The sequence below is a fragment of the Heteronotia binoei genome, chromosome 2 (assembly GCF_032191835.1).
Source record: "Heteronotia binoei isolate CCM8104 ecotype False Entrance Well chromosome 2, APGP_CSIRO_Hbin_v1, whole genome shotgun sequence".
In the NCBI taxonomy this organism is placed as follows: Eukaryota; Metazoa; Chordata; class Lepidosauria; order Squamata; family Gekkonidae; genus Heteronotia; species Heteronotia binoei.
Genome location: NC_083224.1, coordinates 163,576,699 through 163,595,622, shown reverse-complemented (window position 1 = coordinate 163,595,622; position 18,924 = coordinate 163,576,699). Strand labels below are relative to the sequence as shown.

At 40.2% G+C, this 18,924-nt stretch overlaps 1 protein-coding gene across 1 annotated transcript in view; it reads left to right on the top strand.

Moving 5' to 3' along the window:
- Nucleotides 1–18,924, top strand: part of CDC73 (cell division cycle 73) — a 131,925-nt gene that overhangs the window by 102,869 nt on the left and 10,132 nt on the right. The window contains exon 11 of the mRNA XM_060232376.1: nucleotides 15,478–15,535. Coding sequence (XP_060088359.1) covers nucleotides 15,478–15,535 — 58 coding nt within the window. The remainder of the gene's footprint in view (nucleotides 1–15,477; nucleotides 15,536–18,924) is intronic.

Sequence of the window (18,924 nt, the reverse complement as noted above, 5' to 3'; positions counted from 1 at the left end):
CTGGCTAGTCACCCATGTGTGGGACTGCACAGAGACCACGAAGAAGATAAACAGGTTGCTTACCTGTAACTGATGATCTTCGAGTGGTCATCTGTGCAGTCACACACGCCCACCCAGCCTTCCCCGCTGCTGGCCTCTCGTAATCGTTGCTTAACTTTGTATAGTGTCAGTGCCAACGGCGGCTGGAAGAAACTGAGTGGAATGGGCGCTCTCCCCCCGCTCCAGGCATGCGCGGTCGCTGCCTGCTCCCCAGGGCGGGAGGAAAGCGCGCCAAAAGACGCTATAGGCGAGCTATTGGAGCTCCGAGGTATGGATCCGTTGCCTGCGGCAAGACCCCATGTGTGTGACTGCACAGATGACCACTCGAAGATCATCAGTTACAGGTAAGCAACCTGTTCTTTTTGCAATCAGTTGTTTCTGAGTGCTTTCTCAGTGGCTTAGAAAGCGCTCTTCAAAAAAGGTACCCTTTGCAGGGTGAAGATGACCTAAACAGATGAACAAGACTTATAGCTGTTCTGTCTGGTGAAGGACACAATATGCCCACATGTAAAATTTGCCAGCATTTCACTCTCAAGTCTAGAGGGGATAGAGCATCAAAATTAAAGGCAGCTTTGTGGGAAAAGGCCTAGGACCCTTTGTCCAAACCAACTCAAGAAAAACTGAGTGCGACCATATCTTATTTATTATTTTTATAAAGAATGAGACCAATATGTTATTTATTATTTTTATGGGAAATAATTCTGCTGTTCCTAGAACTTTTGCCTGAAGATAAACAACCCCTTGCCAAAGTATTGCAGGCAGAAGCTATAAAGCTCTCAAAGCAGCAGATAAATGCAGGATGGCATTCTGCAGATGCAGCAGCACATTCCATGGACCGCTCCATAGTCCTTAGATAGCATGCCTTGTTAAGGTCAAGAGCGTAACCTAAAGTACCCAAACAGAAAATAGAGGACTTGCCCTTTGAAGACTTTACATTATTCTCCATCAAGATGGATGAAATGCTGTCCCTAATAAAGGAAAATAAACAAATGGCTAAACCATTAGGGGTCACTTGCCATTCCGGTATGAGCAAGGATCATTTGAAAGGTAGACCTGGTATCCCTATCAGAGGGATTTCTGATATTCTAACCCTCCAGGCCAACAGTATCCTGTGCCTGTTATGTCCCAACCAAAAACGAAAGGCTTTAACTGACTTAGATCTAACACCCAGCCACCTCCTTTGAGAGAGGTTGCTCAGCAGCATGAGTCCTCTTTCTGACTAGAGGGAGTCTACACTACAGTTAAATTTGGTGTTAGATTGGCCTGGTTTTATACTACCTAGGAAAGCATTGCTACGGATGAGTGGGTCTTATCCATTATAAGTTTGGCTTGCAGATTAGAATTAAAGGTAATCCCCCCCCATGTTGGAAGTCTGTAACTAGGTAGAATCTGACCTAGGTCAAGCACTAGTTACCCTAATGAGAAAAGGGGCTATTTAGGAGGTGGCAGAATCGCAGGCTTCAGGTGGCTTTTTCTCCTGGATGTTCCTGATTGATAAAAAGGACAGAGGGAAGAGGCCCATTTTAGATCTTAGAAATTTAAGTGTATTAACATTGCCAAATTTTGCATGGTATCTGTTTCATCAGTTTTACAGTTATTAATGGTTAATTGTTGGTTAATTGTTATTGATATAAAGGATGTGTATTTTCACATCTCTGTCCATCAACAGTACATCAGGTTTCTACATTTTCATTGTGGAGCAAAAATGTTTCAATACGTGGTGTTGCCCTTTGGCCTGGCTGTCACCTAGGGTATTTTCTAAATATCTGATTCCACTAGTAGCCCATTTATGACCAAGGGTGCCATATCTTCCCCTGCTTGGATGATTGGCTAGAGATCAGCTAATGAGATATTGCTGTCTAGTCTCTTGGACTCCTTGTTAATTGCAGAAAATCTCATTTGGTCTCTTCACAAAGGGTTCAGTTCATAGATGCCATATTTGACTCAGTAGTGGGAAAAGGTTCTTTGTCACCAGAGAGAATACAAATCATTTCCTAGCTAGCTGCACTGCTTATGACCAACAGATTCCAGTCAGTCTGTAGGATCTTTCATCTGCTGGGATATATGGCATCCACAACACCAGTCTTACTTCTTGCCAGGGTATGTATGGGACCCTTACAACTATGATTTCTCTCCTGGTATCAGGTAGATTGACATCCTCATTGGCAGAGGTTTTCCATTCCCAGGCAGATCTTACATTCTCTGTAATGGTAGCAGTCACCTGATATTTTATCTCATAGCATAGCCTTCAGTGCCCCAGAACACAAGGTGGTTCTTACTTCAGTTGTTTCTTTCTTAGGTTGGGGTACACACTGTGAAGATCTGTCTGCTCAGGGCACATAGTCATAGGAAGAGAAGCAAGCTCACATTAATCTACTAGAACTAAAGGCAGTTCATAACGCTCTTAACTGTTTCTCAGGTATCCTATGGGATCAGTCCAAACTGTTATAAACAGACAGTTCTGTCACAGTATTTTATGTGAACAGGCAAAGGGACACAGGATCTAGTGACCTCCCCCAAGAGGCTACCCTGACCTAGCTAACAATGAAGCTCAGTGCTCATATTCAGGCCATCTATATTCCTGGAGAGCAGAATATAGAAGCCAACAGAGTGAGCCGAGCTGGGGCCATATCCCATGAATGGTCCCTAAAACCAGTGTGAAGCCAATATTTGCTGTTTGGGGATCCCAGAGGTGGGGCAACACAAAGGCTCCAAGATTTTGTTCCTGAGCAGGAAGAGGTATGGGTTTCCTGGGAATGCCTTCCAGATGAGATAGGAAGGGGCTCTTTTGTATGCCTTTCCCCAACTGATAAGAGTGATAGAGAAGACCAGGATAGAAAGATCAAACATGATTTTGGTGGCCCCCTTTGGCCATGTCAGATGTGGTTCCCAAATCTTATGGACATCCCCCTGCCCTTGCAACCAGACCTAGTCAGCATCACCCAAGTATGGCATCATGATTTGCATCGCCTCAGTCTCACAGCTTGAAGGCTTAGTTCAGGGATTTAATGTTCTCCCAAGAAATTAATATCCTTTAATTAATAACCCAACACAAGAAAATTCTGTTGCTATAAATGGAGAAAATTTTCATGTTGTGTGTGGGGAAGGAGATGTCTCCAGATCCTGTCCCAGTGCAGGTTATATTCGAGTATTTAATACATCTGAAAAATAAGTTTAGTCTTTTCATCATTAAAGGTACACCTGGCTGCTATTTCTTGTTATTACAGAGGAATCAATGGGAAATCTGTGTTCTCCCATCATTTATCCAAGAGATTCCTAAAAGGTTTGTGTAATCTGTGCCTACCTGGGGTTCCCATGGTTTCCATGGGAAAGTCCCTCTCACTTGTCTTAATGCAATTGATGTGGAGGCCCTTTGACCCACTGGCTACTTGCTCATTGAAAGTACTTTCAATGAAAGTTTGTATGGGGTATTTTTTGGTAGCCGTTACACTGGTTAGAAGAGTGAGTGAATTGACAGCATTGCAGGTGGAACTCCTTTTTTTGAAAATTTCCCCCCAAAGAGTAGAGCTTAGGCCTAGTCTTGGGTTTCTTCCCAAGGTTCAAATTCTTCAAATTCCACCTGTCACAGGAAATCATTTTATCTGATTCCCCCCCCCCCCGTACCAAATTCCAAGAATGAGAGATTGGTGTATTCTCTTAATGTCAGAAGGGCCCTATTATTTCATCTAAAAAAGAACATTGGAGTTCTGCAGGGTGGGAGCACAGAGCACTATTTGTATACTTTGCAGAACCTAACAAAGGAAAGATGACTTCCTCTCAAAGTCTATCCTGATGGATTGTTTCTTCTGTCAGACAATGCTGTGAGTTAGCTGGTATTCCATACCCTTTAGGTGTTAAAGCCCATTTCACCAGAGCTAATAGCTTTCTCTGTAGCATTCTTCAATAAAGCTCCGCTGACAGAGGTGTGCCGTTCTTAAATGTGGTCATCCTCAGATGCTTTTGTGCAACATAAAGTGTTGAATCTTTAAGCAATATGAGAAGCTCAAGTGTGGAAAGCAATTTTACAGTCATTGTTTAAGTAAGGTGAGCATGCCCCTCCACCTGTGTATGGCTTGCTGGAAATTCCTATGTGGGACTGCACATATTGATGATGGAAACAAAGTTGCACTTATATGTAACTGTTGAGTATCTTCTAACCAGCCACACCCCCCCCTCTCTCTGGCTTCAGCAGCACCAGAGCAACTGTGGGTAGGAGTGCTGCACTGTGGGACCACATGGTCTCTGGGCAGGAACAAACTTTTGGCTCCAGTGCACAGCAGCCCTTGGAAGCTTTTAGTTGTAAAAACCTCCTCAAAGGCAGGCCTGCTTTTGTGCAGTCTCCATGTGTGCCTGCACAAAAGGTACTCTATGAGCAATAGTTACAGGTAAGTGCAACTTTGTTTTGTTGGTCTTCCTCTCTGGATGTGGTGTTATATGTTTTTACTGATTTAGTCTACTTTTTAAAAATTTCTTAGTGTTGGAAGGTTTTAATGTATTGATCTCTGCCTTAGGGACCCTATTTGGGTGAAAAGGCAGCATAGGAATGTTTAAAATAATTCAACCTGCACAGTCCAGGCCAGTTTCCTACTAGCAAATGGCAAGTTTCTTGTAGGACATGGTTATGGAACCAGTTGGCAAGTGCTACAGGGCAGTGCCAGTGTGATAGAGTTGACAGCTTTCTTAATCTTGTATGTCTGTTAGGCCCCATGTAAACAGATTGTATCAGCCGGGTTTACACACTGACCCAACAGACTGTGCCCCTAGGTGTGATGATTTACAATGGTGTGTTCGTAATTTCCTTGCCTCACATCTATGGAACTGGAATCTGAAACTCTCTTTTATAAATGTCCCCAACTCTATCTTGACCTCCCTGAAGCCCAGAATTATTCAGCTTCAGTGTTTAAAAACATTTCCAAGTTAATTTTCATAATGTAACATCATTATGTAGCCATTGATTCTTGCTTCCTTCAGCCACCATTAGGTAGAGTGGCTAGCTTCTTTCTGTATTTTGTAATGTTTATGTTCAGATACTTTGTGACATCCAGGCTTTATTTGGATTAGGCATGGGTCTTGTACTTGGTTATTCCCTCAGACAGGTATGTAATGAGTGAATTCTGGTTCCTGTGTTGCCCTCTGTTGGGCAAGTTTAGACCTGCTTGTGATTTCACTCCAGACAGAAATGCCTGGTTGCAGTAGCAGCTGAGGAGGCTTGATACCTGTGTATGTTTGTGTATGCTTGACACCCTGTTTGGAAAGTACTCTGCCCATGCAGAGTACATACAAGCTCTGAACAGAATTAATTCTTTGCGATAGAGCTGGGAAGAAGCTGGGCTTGCATTCCTCCCTTGTGGGGAAAACAGTTCTTTATGTAGTAGGAAGTAGTTCTTACAGCTGTTTATTTATTTATTTGATTTATATTCCACCCTACCCCACCAAGGCGGGCTCAGGGCGGCTCACAATACAAAGATTCTAACATAAAATTCAAATTTAAATATAATAATTTACATAGTTAGGAAATTAAAACATTAAAAACAGTGCATCCGTCCAACAACGTGCAATCCAAACACTTCCTTCATTTTTTGGTACTTTAGTGGTTTGGTGCCGGTCAGTTATAGGCCAATCGGAAGTGGACTGTCTTACAGGCCCTGTGGAATTGTCCAATATCCCGCAGGGCCCTGACCTCTTCCGGTAACTGGTTCCACCAGCAAGGGGCTGTTATTGAGAAGGCCCTGTCCCTGGTTGACTTCAACCGGGCCTCCTTAGGCCCGGGGATTACGAGCAGATTTTGGGAGCCAGATCGCAGTACTCTCTGGGGAACATATGGGAGGAGACGGTCCCTAAGGTAGACAGGTCCTAGACCATATAGGGCTTTAAAGGTAATAACCAGCACCTTGTACCGGTATATTATCGGCAGCCAGTGCAGTCCCCGAAGGCCCGGCTGAATGTGCTCCCGTCTAGGGAGCCCTAATAGCAGCCGGGCAGCGGCGTGCTGCACTAGCTGCAACTTTCGGGTTCGGCACAGGGGCAGCCCCATGTAGAGGGCATTACAGTAATCCAACCTTGAGGTGACCGTTGCATGGATCACTGTTGCTAGATCGTCCCACTCCAGGAAGGGAGCCAACTGCCTTGCCCGCCTAAGATGAAAGAATGCGGACTTAGCAGTGGCTGCTACCTGAGCCTCCATAGATAAGGCAGGCTCAAGTAGTACCCCCAAGCTCCTGACCCTGTGCGCCATTGTCAATGGCACACTGTCAAGGGCTAGAAAGGGAATTCCCCCCCCCCCAGACCACGGCGACCCAAGCAAAGCACCTCTGTCTTCGCTGGATTAAGTGTTCATATTTTCCTTTCCCACAGTGCTCTTGTCCAGGTCTTCATCCGTGAGGCATGAGCAATTTTTTGCCATGTTGATTTCTGGTCTCTGTTTTTTAGACTTCTGGGTTCTTGCAGAATATAAAATCTTGTTGTGATGGTTTTGTTCCATTTATGTCTCTTCATAGTTCATCTCTATACATTGTGAGAAAGGGAAGATAATGTTCTTTGATTGGGCTCTGGTAAAGCACTGAAAGGTGTGAAGTATCAAAATGCATGTAAATCCACAGCCAGGTCCTCTATATCTTGGCAAGAAGAATTGGTCGTTGCAGTCATAAATATTTGGCATATCAAAGAGATGTGTAAGGACAGGTGAGAAATTCCAAAATTATGGAAATACCCCATGGCATTACTTCTTCTGCCATAGCTCTTTGTGGTGGGATCATGCTCACTAGGATGTTTACTGTCTCTCTGGGATTCGTATCTTGTCCATCTTTTCAAAGTGTGTGATTCTCCCTTTCATACAGAAAATAAATACTTAGGCAGAGCAGTTAGTGTTGCATAAAATGCAAACTCTCTGAGCAGCATGGGCAGAAAGCTGGAATTCTGTTATATACATAACCTTGCTAGCAGAAACTGAGAAGGGAAAATAGATAATACACATCTGTTTGATTTTTGATGTTAGAAAGGGTAATTAAAAGAAGACTGGACTCTGTCAGCCACTCTTTGTCATATTTCGTAACTGCTGAGTTATACAAAGGACAGAACTCTTCACTAGTCACTGCTTTTGATTTGAACAGAAGTAATTCAGCTCTCCAGCTATGCCTTATGTTACTGTTCTGCATCTAATCCCCACCTCTCCGCCCTCATGACTGACTCTCTTTCTTGCTGCTGGCATAAACTTCCGTCTAGCTTAGAAGCTTTCAATTGTCGCCTCATTCAGCTCATACAGTAGTGTCCAAGAGAACAGCCTCGGGCTTCATTCTCTCTGTCCCTCCACTTTGTCCTCTTTTCTGTAGCTAGTGTCAGTAAAGGATGAGGGAAGGGTTAGCTAGGATGCTGTAAGCATTGCAGGAAATGGACATTGAATGTCTGATGACATTAGAAAACAGCATGGTTGTTTTGGTGGCTCATTTGGTACCTTGAAACAGAAATCACACGCTTCCATTGCTGCATCAAAGATAGGGTGAAGTCTTTAAAAAAACCCTCTTCCATATTGAAAGATATCACATAGTTTAAAGGTGATGGCATGGCTGGTGATGTGGGCGCCTGTTAATAGTGTGTGAGTAGAAGTGAGGACTGAGTTAGCTCTCAGATTGTATCTCCATTGGATTCCCTATTTTGTTGCTTTAGATTAGAAAAAATGTCTGTAATAAAGAGAAAAATGCAAACCTTCATAGGTCTATGAGAGAATATGATTATATTTCAGGAGATGTCCTTCACTTTCCCAGTTGCCGCTTTGGTTCACAGACTGTTTCCTCTTTCATGTGCCACCACCTACACCTTACTGTTCCTGCCCAACCCACCTTTGCTCCCATCTCCCATATTACAGTGCTGAGATAAATGGCAAGGACTAGACAGAGGGTCGTCCAGATAGATAGAGAATGCTGTCTTTTCCATCCATATGCAGATAAGGAGAACGTAGCTAAGGGAGGGGTGGGTTCTCCCACTGCCCTTAAGTTGTGTGTCACTGCAGGCCCCTTGTGTCCTAAGGGCCTAACTTGGCATTTTATCCATGGAAGTCATAAAGTGTTCTGCTTTCCCTTACAACAGTGATGGAATTGAAAGGAAATGTTCATATAACACACGTGCAGTAGGTTTTCACCAAAAGGGGGAGGGGTATGACTTCTGGAGCAATGTTCCATTTTTGATAGACTTTTTAAGTCAACAGAAAGGTTAGAAATGTTTTCTGTTTATTGAAACATTGCTTTGAAAACCTGTAGCCCTGCACTGTGGAGGCAGTGTCTATGACTTAACATTTTACAATATATTTTCTGTAATTTGTCCAGACTACACCCCTGCTGGGTAAGTTCTGTGTGCCAGATTTGGATATTTGATATCACAGCCACAAGCTGCCATTTGAAACCACGTGGATTTAATGGTAAATAATGCAAACATTTATTTTCATTTTCAGAATGGAAAGAGTAGGGAATAGGTTACCTTTTTCATTTAAAGACACAAATAGAGGGCAGGCCTCCTACTCTTCATTGAACAAGTGTTAAATTTTGAACTTTTTTATTTTTATTTGGCCCATTTTGAATATTAAACAATTGGGCATTTTCCTCATATGTCTGCCAGGTTTTGGCCATTAAAATGCATTCTTTTGTCCCATAATCCTCATATATGGGCTCTTTGGGCAGCTTGGAACAGCACACAGGAATCCTGTGGAAAGCAATTACAGTTAGATTCCTTATGAATGCTTAATGAAAGAATGTTGCCTCATCAAATGTGTGTGTTTGTGTGTATGTCTAGTGATTTTATACAGATCTCATTTTGGGTATACAGGCCTCATTTTGGGTAGGAGCTCACAGGAGTGGAGATCTAAAGCCTCTACATTTTACTGTGCTCTTTCTCCCCCCCCCCCCCCGCCCTGCACTTTCTTCTGGCTCCGTTGTTCAAACCCCTTGTGAGAATTTTGCTGAACTCTTAAATTTGACGAATTTTCTAATATTTCTCCCCACAAAAAATGGGAAAATAAGTTCCCAAAACATATAAAATGGACAGTTGGAAATCTTCATCATGCCACTGTGGCCACAAGGGAGAAAATAATTTTAAAGGTATGATGGGAGTAAGTTTTTATTATGACAATTATAATTCAAGAAGCATTTCAAGATAGATGTTGAGATGATATCATTTAGTACATGTTCCAGTGATGTCAGTGGTGTGGGGCATATGCAAACGAGTTATGTAAATGAGTTGCACCTCCTTTTCTATGAAATGACCCCTGATTTTTTATTTTTATACACACACACTTTTTACATGGATAACATTTTCCTGTGCTTTATTGTGACAATTTTCATTCAAGCTTATATCAGTTTTTCTGAGAGGTAGAAATGGCTGGACTGAAATCTATTTGTCAGTAATACTCTCTCTGTTTTCGTGCCCAGCTGAAAATATTTATAACTTTGCCTAAAATGAAGTGTTTCTTCATTTTCCAGAACAATTTTCAGTTCATTTTTCTGGAAACCCAACCTGATTAGTCTGATATGTTTGAGAACCAGTATGGTACAGTAAGTAAATCAGATGTCAGACTGCAGCTGGTGAAATTCCATAGCTAGCTATGAAGCTTACTGGGTGATCTGAATTGCATTTGATTTCATTGCTGGTGATTTTTAGGGCAGTTGGGCATTATTGGTTGGTTCTGTGTATGTGAGCAATAATGTTTATCTAAAGTAAATTGTAATTTTTGATTACCAGATAAATGTTTTGATTACCAGATAAATGTTGGTATCTGCTTGCAGTTCTGGACTCTAGTATCAGCACAAAAACACCAGCTCCACTTATGTGTCTGTGCAATGCAAACTTGTCCCAATTGAATATGGCACCTCATGCATCTGATAAAATGGGCTTTGGATTGCAAATGCATATGCCATAGTAAATGAGTTTATCCTTATGCTGTTGATTAGCTCCTTGGTGGTTTTGACTGCAGCAAACTAACGTGGCTGTCCTTCTGGAGTTTTGGCACAGTTTTAAGTTCTGAAGTACTTTTAGGGTAGCAACTTCGGTTCTGACTATAAGTAAAACATGAGGGCTAAAAGTTTTTTTTTTAAATCTTCTCTGACAGTTGCATTTATTTCTCTTTTCCTGTAGTATTTTGCAGGCTACTTTACAATACTTAAAACGAAGTACAGAAAACTGGGAGTTCTATTCCCAGCTCACCATTGCTGAATACAGTGTTTTTGTTCTCTAGAGAGCAACTTTGAGCACTTTTGTTCTCTTTGAGTGGTTTGACCTTCAGATGTGCATTTAAGGTCATTTTAAGAGGTTTTCACCAGTTTCCTAAAAACATTAGCAGGCAAGCTCAGAACTGGTCTCATTTGGACAGAAATTCCAGAAGATTGGTATCACCATAGAGAAGGTTCAGATCTTTGTCCTAGATCCAAGCCATTCCCTTCAAGTTCCTATGCTTATCTTGTGTTTTTGTCATTGTACACCACACATGAGCACACAAGAATCCACCTTATACTGAATCAGACAAAAGTCCATCAGGGTTGTTACTGACTACTCAGACTGACTGCTGCTCCAGTGTGGGGAGATAGCAAGCCCCTGCAGTAATCTGAGTAACTGGGCAAATATATATTTGTGTGTGTATGTATTTTAGGATATTTAATGATATTTTGTACACCCTGAAACTTTCCCGGTTTAATTTGAAAATAGATCTTTTTGGTCTCAGTAGTTTCCTAACTTGTCATAATTTTAAAATTAGGCCTTTGTACAGTGCATGTTCAAAGATTTTATTTTGTCTTAATATGTGATTATTAATTTTCATGAAATTCAATGATTATGTTCATTTAACTTAACATACATACAAAATTAAACTAAAATGAGAACTCCTTTCTTTATATAATTGAATGTACATTTGTTAGGCTGTAATCCAGTGGTGTAGAATCAGTTTTGAGATAAAGATTAAACTACTTTTTAGCTGTAGCCTGTGACCAACTCGCTAAAAAAACTTGAGCTGTTGTTGAGCTTGTGTTAAAAATCTTGAGCTGTCATGCTTAAGAATAAAAAAGCTTCAGCTACCACTGAATTTTGTCACTTGCCATTTATGAATTTGGGAAAATGAAATAGAAATGTAATGTCTGTCTGATTCATTTTATCCAGGGTTGCCAGCCAATTATTTAGTTGATTAATCAGTCCATTTAGGGGTCAAATGAGTAATTGTTTTCATTTAAATAAATCTGCATTTGATCAAAGGCTCAGTGTAGATGTGGGTTATAATAAACCAAAGCTGTCACCCTTGTTAGACTGAGAGGCCATTGCTTAATTTTTTTCATGTTGCACTACAGTATTGTAGTAGAGCCACAAATGGACTAAAAAAATTATGGCCTTAAATCTCAGTCCTTCTGATTAAAATTGACCCCCACTGATCAGTTGACTGAAGCTTCAGAATTGATTGATCCACCTAGTTCAACCAGTTAAATCTTGTGGCAAACTTATTTCTTGATACTTTCATGCACACTACTTATTGTGAAAACCACTTGAATAAAAAGGTTTCTCTTGACACAGGCAAAAGAACACTGAAAATAAATTGCCTGCCCATTTATCTTACATTGTGAGTACAGTAATGTTGTGCTCAACAAAGGATAGGTAACTTCACATTAAAGAAAATGTACAGATCACTGGCACTTTTGCTGTTACTATTTTGAGCTTAACCTGTTACCTCATCCCAAAGTCCAAGCTCGAAAGAGATGAGGATGGTACCTGTAGGAAGGCTCAAACCATGACCTGCAAGTTGGATTAGGTCATGTAATAATCGTGTTAACCCTTGAGGAAAATTAGGGCACTTTGCCTCACAACAGCTTTTTTTAAAAAATGAAACTTTTTCTATCCTTGATCTTTGAGTGTGTCTAGGAGTAAATTGTTAATGGTTAAGAGGGTCAATATTAAAAATTGGGAATCTTTTATCATATTTGCACATAATGTATGTGAACAGTGACTTTATACATTCATTCTTCAGTATGTTGGAAGATGGAATCATTTTCATACCTGAATAAATTAGAGCTAGCTTTCCTTTTTAACTGTTTAACCTTCATATAACTTGGATTGATAGTAACACAAAAACAAAAATTCATTGTAATACATTGTAGTAGATTTATTCCAACAGAAGAGGGTGATTTCAATTGATTTCCCTCATTCTGTGTCAAGCTTAGACTTACCCCTCTTGACTTCTAGGAGTAGTATTTCAGGGAGCATTTAATGTTGTGGCAGAAAAGTCCCATTCTGCTGATGGAGATATCTTCCACCAGTGGAAATTGCCATTGGATCAACTCATTATGTGAGATTACATTTTTTTAAAAAATCTCTCACCATCAAAGACCAGCTCAAAGACATTTCATAGCACTTCTAGTAAATGTGCATATTTGGGCTTCCTCCTAAGAAAGGAATTCCACCACTGTGGAACAACCACTGAGGTTTTATTTTATTTAAATAGATCCAATACGCTTTTCTCCTCAATGGGGGTTCAAACTGGCATACAGCAATAAAAAATACAAGTATCTTTTCTATGGAGTAGACATGCAAAACTCCCTCTCTTGGCTTCCGGGTCATGGTGGCTTCAGGGTCAGAAGCAGCTTGCTGAGTGCCTCCTGGCAGTTCTTCTGAACTGCGTGAATGGAGGGGCCCCTTCAGCGGGGGGCTCTACCGGAGTCCCAGTACGGATCTCTGGCACCAAGAGGCATGATGGTGGCGCAGAATTCCGACAGGTGTGGGATTCTTAGCACCTTCTTTGCCTCTGGCTCCATCGCACAGTCGCCATTTTCGCAGTGGCACTAGAAGTGAACCGCTCGTTAGTCCAAGAGCAATGAAGATTAAATAGCGATATTCTTTACTGAATGAAACATCTACGAGTAAGTCACTGAAGTATTTCTCTTTTTGCAAGAAAGAAAACTCCATTAGCTGCTTTGAATCGGGGGAAAAAAGTCAAGAAAGTCTACATACTGTGTGCAGTATGTAGAAAAATTAATAAAACTTGTTATTTTAGAAAAAAAAACCTCTCTTGGCTAAAATGGCAGGGGGTTATGGGAAAGAGGTTTCTGGACTCAATTCAGGATTTTATGTAGCTAAGTAATCATTACATTGCAAAGCAAACAGGGAGGCACTGCAAGTAGTTGAAGCTATGGTGCAATGTGTTCTTGGCAATGTACTATCATTAGAAAGGGTTGTGATGTTCTGGACCAGCTGGATCTTAACAGCAGGGCAAGTCTTACATACTCATGAGGCTGTGAAGGCATGAATGATGCTCACAAAGTTTCTCTTTTAGAAGTCTTCTGGATTCAGATTTTTATTTATAACTTCTAACAGTTTTCAGTTTTCATACACATTCTCTTCCAAATATTACATCGTCTGTAAAAGAAAGTGATAGAACGTTATGACAAAACATGGCCCGCTCACTTCCATATTAAGCACTGCCCAGTTCAAACATTAATTACAATAAAAGACATGAAAATCCTACATCTGTAGGCCATAGACACATATTCTTTATTTGAAATAAAGATTTGTAACTACCACTCCAGTCTGCTGTGTGAATTACGGTTTTGTGATAGACAGACTATAGAAATTTGGGATTGAATCCTTGCTTTAAAGGGACTAAAATCCATAGTGGTGCCATTGCAGTGAAAAAGGAGACTGGATACTTTGACCCATGTATTGAAGAAACTAATGGTTGTATGCCAAGCAATGATTACATGCCATATGTAATTAATGAGGTATATTTTACTATAGTTCAGCATGGAGATATTTGACCAAATCCTAATCTTTATGAGCTGGACAAATGTGAGATGGCCCATATTGTACCTTTGTCTACGATACTACAACACTGAATTGCTTCAAAGAACCCTGTTGAGTTTTAATTTTCATGAGAGAACATTTAATTCAGATTTAGTTTAACAGTATCCATTGTCAAAATCAATGGATATAATCCACTAAGTGCTGCTGCTATTCAGTTTGAGTTTAGTTCAGTGGGACTTTCCCTGCTCAAACTACCATGCACAGCTACGTTGAGAAGAAGAGCAGTTGCATAGCAGCTTTTGTCATGCCCATAGTCACTGGTACATATGTCATTAAACAACCAGTGGCCTCATTTTGCCTGTTTGATTCCATGTAAATTGTGGGTTTGTGTTGCTCATTACATCTTGCCATTTTTAATGGAAAAAATTATTAACAAACTTAACAGCTTTACAAATAAAGTAGCTTAAATAACAAAAAACATGGTAAAGAAACATCTACATATAACTGAAGTGTATAGCAGTATAACAGATATACAAAACTATACAACTTGGTCAGAACTCATTACCTAAATCTGTTTTCTGGATGCAAGGCAACCAAATTGAATGTAGCACATTTATGCATCTACCGTTCTGTAGATAAGTTAATTTAATTAAGAAACTTGCTACTGAAATAAGTCGTGTTCAGTTACAAACCATATGCTGCTTCCAAATACACATAATCATGACAATATGGACACTGGTGTGATTCTCGACCCCCACTCCCACTCAAGTGATAAAAGTACTTAAATTATCTCTTGGGGAGGATACCATGTACACCCTTTTATGACAGGACTTTTATTCTTTTCCAACTATCTGTGAAGTGTTATCCAACTTTAGTACCATTAAAATGTCACCTTCTTACTGAACATTTACTTTCTTTCCCATAATCAATTTTAAAGTAATGTGCTAGGTTCACATGGGTTAAAAGATTATTCTGACAGCTGGCAAGATATTTTCTGCATGAGAACAATTACCTGAATTGGCATCAGCAATATTTATGTATCCATAGGGATTTCACAGGTTTATTAAGGCAGGAATAGTTTGCTTTTTTGTGTTCTGGTAGTTAAGTTTGGTTTGTTAAGAAGTTTTTCAGTAAGCAGAAGTGGCTTATTCTTAGCTTCAAAAGCCTTGATGCGTTCCTGTAAAAATTACTAATATTGCAGATTTATATAGTAAATCAGACTAGTAAATAGCTACTCAGGTAGTCACATCTGGGAACACAGAATTGTCTCCAGTCAAGGAAACATCACTATTTTTTTGGCCACAAGTTACTGTTGAAAACCTGTTAGTGAACATTTTCTTGTATGTAATTATATAATTGTTCACAAACCTGTACTGAGATTTCAATCAGTACAGAAATGCTTTTAGCCAGCTTGCTTTTCATAGTTTATAACATGGTGTCAGATAACCGTTCTTAAAAGAAAAACATGTTCCTCCAGATTTGTAATGTTTAACTATTGGCATGCTGTTGCTTCAGTTGCTTCAGTGTTCATTTATTTTGTATATATATATATATATATATATATATATATATATATATATATATATATATATATATATATATATATATATATATATATATATATAAAATACATAAATAAAGTCCATGTGAAAATAAAGTTTGTCTTTTCTCTTTCTTAAGGAAGGAGCTTCGGCACGGAAGACTCAGACCCCAGCAGCGCAGCCAGTGACAAGGCCAGGTAAAAAAAAAATTTAGCCATTATTTTCTCCATTAGACTAAAGCCCACACTGTGTGATAGGTACAATTAAACATAATTTTTAAAATTATATCTTCAGCATTTAAAACTATGATTAAAACTCCTGCTGGGTTGGATCATATAGTTGCCTCAGCAGAAGGTCCCCATGGAGTTGGATCTTCCTCTCCTTTCTCCACCCATAGTAGCCTTCTGCAAACTCTGAAAAGATATTGTCAGGGGTCATGAGTTCCCTTGGGAAAAAAACCATTCAGTTGGGGGGCAGCAAAGTGAGGAGTGTAAATCGGACAAAATTACACCATCCTGCCCTTCTGTGAATGGAAGATTCCTTTTTCCTCTTTGCATTCCTCCTTGCCTGGTACCTTTTAGTCACTGCAGGGTCCTGCAGTCTCCACTAGTGCCTCATATTGGTGTTGCAGGAGGATGCTGTGGGTGAAAGGTGGAGACGACACACTTCCAACAGTCACATTCTTTGAACATAGTCATAAAATATAAGTAATTGAATCCAGTATGCACAAGTTCTGAAAACTGATTTCCCTTTGTAGGTATTAGACATTTTCATTTAAAACAGAAACTTGTGTACCTAATTATGCTTGATGAATCAGTAAACCTGATGGATTGTATAGAAGAGCACATCTATGTCAAAGACATATAAATTAGTGTAATAAGTAGTTTCCTCTTTCTGGGAATCTTTGAGACTGTAGTTCTGTGACGGAAAAGAGAGAAGGGTCTGGATGTGTATTATACTGATTTTTCTGATTCTTTAAATACATCTTTCTTCCACTCCAACCCCCTTGAAAATAAATACTCAGATGTTCTAATTACACTATTAACAAGAGTATCTTTTCATAGTTGCAAAGGAAAGTCCATGCTTCCATGCCCCATGACCCTTGCTAAATAATTTTATTCCATCAGTTTTAGCAAGTGTGAAATAAATCTTTCATTGTAGGGGAAAATCTATCTAAAAGTCCTTACTAAAGATTGAATGTTAAATAATAGAGTTGCATGGTATTGGGATTCTTTTCTGCTTTTGTTATCTTTGCAGTTGTGCGCCTGTGTTTTGAAAGGTCATACTGCCTGTCATATTTATCTCACTAGGGCTGTTGAGAATAAGAATGTGTTTGGAACTGACAGGCAATGATATGAAACGAGTAGAAATAGCAAGAGCAGAAATACATCTGGATAAACCATTGCATATGGGTCATACTGCCAGATGTGATTTCACACACATTAACTGAAAGGCCTGTATAGGCCTTCTGTGGCAAGAGGCTAGTCTGTATCATGGCCGACCTTCCCTTCTGGAGGTACACAGACATAATTTATTTACAGCCCACCTTTCTCGAGGCAGATTATAAAATATTAAAAAATGCAATCAGACCGCATAAGTTATCCAGTGGACAATGTGGTAGGACTAGGATTACGAAAGAAGATGATGCAGAGGAAAAGTACACATTAATATATGACATACTGTAAACAATGAAGCAGATGGATTGCAAAAGTAGAAGACAAGACGTCAAATCAAGGTAATACTTACAATAAATAGGCTGTAATAACAGCACTTCCCTGAACCATCCCATTAAACGACAGCTTTTTTTTCTTGATAAAAATCTGTCTTCCTGAACATTTGTTTTCCACATGTTGCAAAATGATAGAAGTGTTGGGGTCCTTCCCAACATATCAGCCAGACTATTTCAAAAGGTTGGGGCCACAACAGGCAGACCATTTCAAAAGGCGTAACAGGCATAGCTGTAGATAGCTTTAAATGGGTAAACCAGTTTTTTTCCATGACTCCTCCTCCCTCCCGATTCCTTGGGAGGGTTATGTGAAATTGAAGTTTGCCTCCTAAATATGATTTGGGGGATGTACCTAGATACAGGAGGCCAAGCTGGTCAACAACCATGAGTATCATGACAACAGTAGCTAGGGAACTTCCCCCAAGTATACTTTACATGGTGATATCCCCACCCCCATTAGTGAAGATGTGTCTTCTGTCCTTTATCTTTGGCCAAAGGATTGACAATGCTGTGGGATCCTGCCTCCCCTTTCCCTAGAGACGAACTTGTGAAACCACCAGTCCCTGCTCCTTCCCTGATTTGTTATTGAGTCTGCCTTAATGTTAACCATGGCCAGTGTTAACGTTAACAATGATTTGAGGGCAGTTTCAGATGTTGCTTTAAATATTGTTAAAAGCAAGCTGGGGTTTGTATTAACCATTAATTATTTTTGTCATAAATTTAACATTGAACCATGGCATCCAACAACAGGAATATTTGTCAGTAGTGGAGCAAACGCTTGTTCAGCACTGTTCAAACCCAGAGGAGTATCCTGGCATCATCTGAGTTGTTACAAGTTATTCTGAAATACCATGTATGTAATACTAGAAGCAACATGCAAAGTTTTCTGTGTGTACATAAATTAACACTGGATCAGCATATGAACTCTTATGGGCATCCCTTATGATATTATTGGGGGATTCTGGAGCACAAACATAAAAAATGTACTATTCCTGGCATAAATGGTCTCTTTCGTGGAGGGGTGGGGAGGAGTTCTGTACCAATAGAATATTTCTACCAAATGTTTGTCTGGTGTTAACTATAGTCTGGGCAGGATCCCATAATTCATTAGTGGAAAATGCTGACCATTGCTGATCTTCACAGGTTTTCTCTCTCCCCCTCCCTCCCCCCCCCCCCCCCCCCCGCATTTCCAGATCCTGGAAAGTTTATTCCCAAAGCTTTTGGATCTGAGTGGCATAATAGTCCTGTGGGTTGAGAGACTGCAATAGAAGCAGGCAAAATTGCTCCTTCCTCTTCTCTTGTATGAGCAGAATTCTTCTGATGGAACAGGAAGGAAAGACTAATTTTGCTCCTCCTGACTCACATGGCTGTTATTCCACATGTGTTCCAAAATCCCTGGGGGGGGGGAACTTCCCCAGAGTCAGAAATGGCTGTTGAGGAAAAAGGGATTGGTGGGAAAAATCAGGGATCCTTGCATGGACTTCACACATCCTTGCACTGCATTCAGCCTTCTGTATCGAAAGATGTTTTGTGTATGCTTTATTCTTATGTGACCATTTTTGAATTGGCTTAGATCCAAGTGGAATGGAGTTAATGGAAGGGATACTTGCTGATTCCCACCTCCTTTTCTTCTGCTGCCCCCCCCCCCCCCACTTCTCCTGAAGGCTAGGATGCAGTTGAAAATAACACAGAATCTAGATGCATAAAGAGGACATTCTACACCATTACCATGTTCTGCTACAAACCAAAAAGCTTGTACAAAGAGCAGGGGAGATTTCTATTGATTTCCTCCCTCCCCAATGCACCTTCACCCAGGCTACAGTATTCCTGTGGTTTCTCAGATTTCAAACTCCCACTTAT